The 2,603-nt window shown below is 45.4% G+C and overlaps 1 protein-coding gene across 1 annotated transcript; it reads left to right on the top strand.

Annotated features, from left to right (window-relative positions):
• Positions 1-964: 964 nt before the first annotated feature.
• On the top strand, positions 965-2,286 carry F4822DRAFT_396541 (PEBP-like protein). The gene has a single exon (XM_051457535.1). The coding sequence runs from the start codon at positions 1,148-1,150 to the stop codon at positions 1,814-1,816; it is 669 nt and encodes a 222-aa protein (XP_051317150.1). The 5' UTR covers positions 965-1,147; the 3' UTR covers positions 1,817-2,286.
• The last annotated feature ends 317 nt before the right edge of the window (positions 2,287-2,603 follow it).

The raw sequence follows: 2,603 nt of genomic DNA, 5'->3' as shown, positions 1-2,603 counted from the left end.
TGTGAAAGATCGTGAATATATATAATATTAAAGTGATATATAACGAAATGTTGTTTTTTCTAAGTTTAATTGGCATGTAATCAAGGCAGTCAGGGTCCTGATATTCGATCATATCACATGCATAATAATATGGACCCTAGTTGTGAAATTTAGTGCCTTTCCCTTTTTGGAACGGTCTTCTACATCATAAAGTTCAATGAACAACAAGTCGAATAAGTTAAAAGCCAAAACGAAACTAAATACAATGAAACATTGTAATGATACGTAAACCTTAATTCCATCAAATATATAAACATTTCTATTAATAATTTCACAAAAGCCGTGCTCTGGCAAAACCGAAGACTTTTATTGTCGGGGATTTGCAGCCCCAGACATTTCCACCTCGAGACTTGACTAATAGCGGAAGAGATCATCACTAAAGCACACTGACGATAGTGGCCACTCTACACTCCCCAAACTACCTACCGAAATGAGCTGCTTAGCAAGCCGACAAGCAAGCTTATGAAAGTAATGTTGCGATAATACTTCTCGGTGGAAAAATACATTGCCCTTAAGTTCTAGGATCTTTGGGCATCGGCAATATTTAGTAGGCTATCGCAGCCGAAGTCCATAATAGACAAGTCCGCCCGCCTTACCGTCGTCGCCCATGTTCAATTCTCGGCGCTGTCGCAGGTCTGCGCGTCCTCTGTTTCATCTGATGGCACGCTGCGAGAGTCGCCCTGCAAGGTACCTCTCGTGCAATTCGGTCGATGAATATGGTACGAGAGATAGATAATCTTATTCAAATATCTCCTTCATCCCGAAAATCATTCCCCAGAAACTCTTTTTTTCTGTCTGATCAATTCCGGGTTTGAATCTGTATCATAAATCAGTTCAAAATCTAATTAACTCCGCAATTTTGCTGGTCAATCTGCGTTAATTGTACATATTTATATTCTTTTACCCTCGTCATATAATCAAAATGCTGTACAAATCTCTTGCTATTCTTGCGACGGCGTCAGCGACGCTAGCTGCTACTCCTCAAGGCTTCGTACCTGCGGCCGAGTCTACTTTAGATGTATATTTCGGCACTGTCTCAGCGGAAGGCGGAAATGTCTTAGAAAAAGCGGGTAAGTGAATTGGGCTCGGGATCTCACCCGTGCTCAGAATGAGAGTTATTGACGGTCATTTAGCGACTCAAACGGCGCCCAACATAGGGACTCAATCCAAAGTGGACGGAACATCATTCGCAGTATTAATGATTGACCTGGATATCCCGACGAATAGCCCGCCACAGACGAACACACTTCTCCATTGGTTGCAGACCGGCTTGACGCAAAGCTCAACAGCGACAACGGTAAACACAACTACAGGAAGTAAGAACGTCTTCCTATTCGAAAAGTCCCAAGGACAAGCGGCATTTGCGGAATATCTTGGACCATCGCCTCCGGCGCGAATTCCTTTGTCGCATCGATACACTCAACTTCTAGTCGACACATCAGACGCTACACAAGACGATTTAAATGTTCTCCAACAAGCCGCTGCGAGCCGACAGGGCTTCAGCGCCAATGATATCTTGACGCAGGCTGGACTTGTAGACAAGGTCCTGGCTGGTAATTTCTTCAACGTGACCAACCCAGGTCCCGTAACTTCAGCAGCGGCGGGTTCTGGCTCTTCGAACTCGACAACCGGAGGAAAGTCGGGCGGTACCACAGGAACTGGCGCTGTCATGAAACCGACCCAAACCCCATTCGTCCCTGCTGCAGCGGGAACAAATAGAGCAAGCGGGATGATTCTAGCGATCGCCATTGTCGGCGCAGTGTTCATTACTTTGTAAATTGGATAGAGACGGAAAAGCAATTGATTGATTTCAGCATGCAGCAAGCAGAAAAAAGAAGCGTACGTATCGAAGTTGGAGATTTTCGCGTGTTTGCCGACATCGTTGGTCTGAAGTTCCACAGAAAATTACAGCGACTTGATGACCCAAGCACGCGTACTTGAGCTCGGAGTTTCGGGAAACGCAAGCACGCAGATTTATTCCGTTCAAGGGCGCATTCGATAGCCAACTCGGAGTGATCCCGAGGTTTCAAAGGCACGTACATCCGTGGATACATACATACCTACATCGAAGGTACATACCTAGGTATATACTTGACTCGCTAAGAGTTGAGTTGAAGTCATGTAACAGTAAGCTTTGTGTTCTCAGGGCGGGTAAATAATTACACCCGGGGAAAAAGAAAGTGGAATTGTGCCGAGTGCCTACGATTACGAGCTATCACTTAATATACCTATACATTTTCGCCCGGTGTCCATACAACTTATACCGACGATCATTGATTAGATCAGAACTGCCGCGAAGCTTTGGAGATGTATCTCGGGAACGTTGTACGTGAAGAGTATCCATCTCCTTACTTAGTTGGGTTCGCTTGGCCAATCACTATTGTCGACCCTATATTGTTCCAGATCTAGAGACGCTACCTGCCGGGTCCCCCTCCTCGATCATACCCCCTTTTCTTATCCTTTGTTCCTCTTGGCCGTTTACTCATGCGCTCTCAGCAAGGCTAGCTCCAATTCTTTGGCAAGCTTCCCCGCAAATGTAGGTGGATGTATGTATGTCTCGTTGC

Source organism: Hypoxylon trugodes (genome assembly GCF_022578975.1).
Source record: "Hypoxylon trugodes strain CBS 135444 unplaced genomic scaffold F4822scaffold_3, whole genome shotgun sequence".
In the NCBI taxonomy this organism is placed as follows: Eukaryota; Fungi; Ascomycota; class Sordariomycetes; order Xylariales; family Hypoxylaceae; genus Hypoxylon; species Hypoxylon trugodes.
Note: the sequence above shows the minus strand (reverse complement) of the source record. Positions and strands in the feature narration are given on the sequence as shown.

Coding starts and splice junctions, on each gene's coding strand:
- F4822DRAFT_396541 (XM_051457535.1), top strand. CDS start 1,148: ATGAGAGTTATTGACGGTCATTTAGCGACTCAAACGGCGCCCAACATA.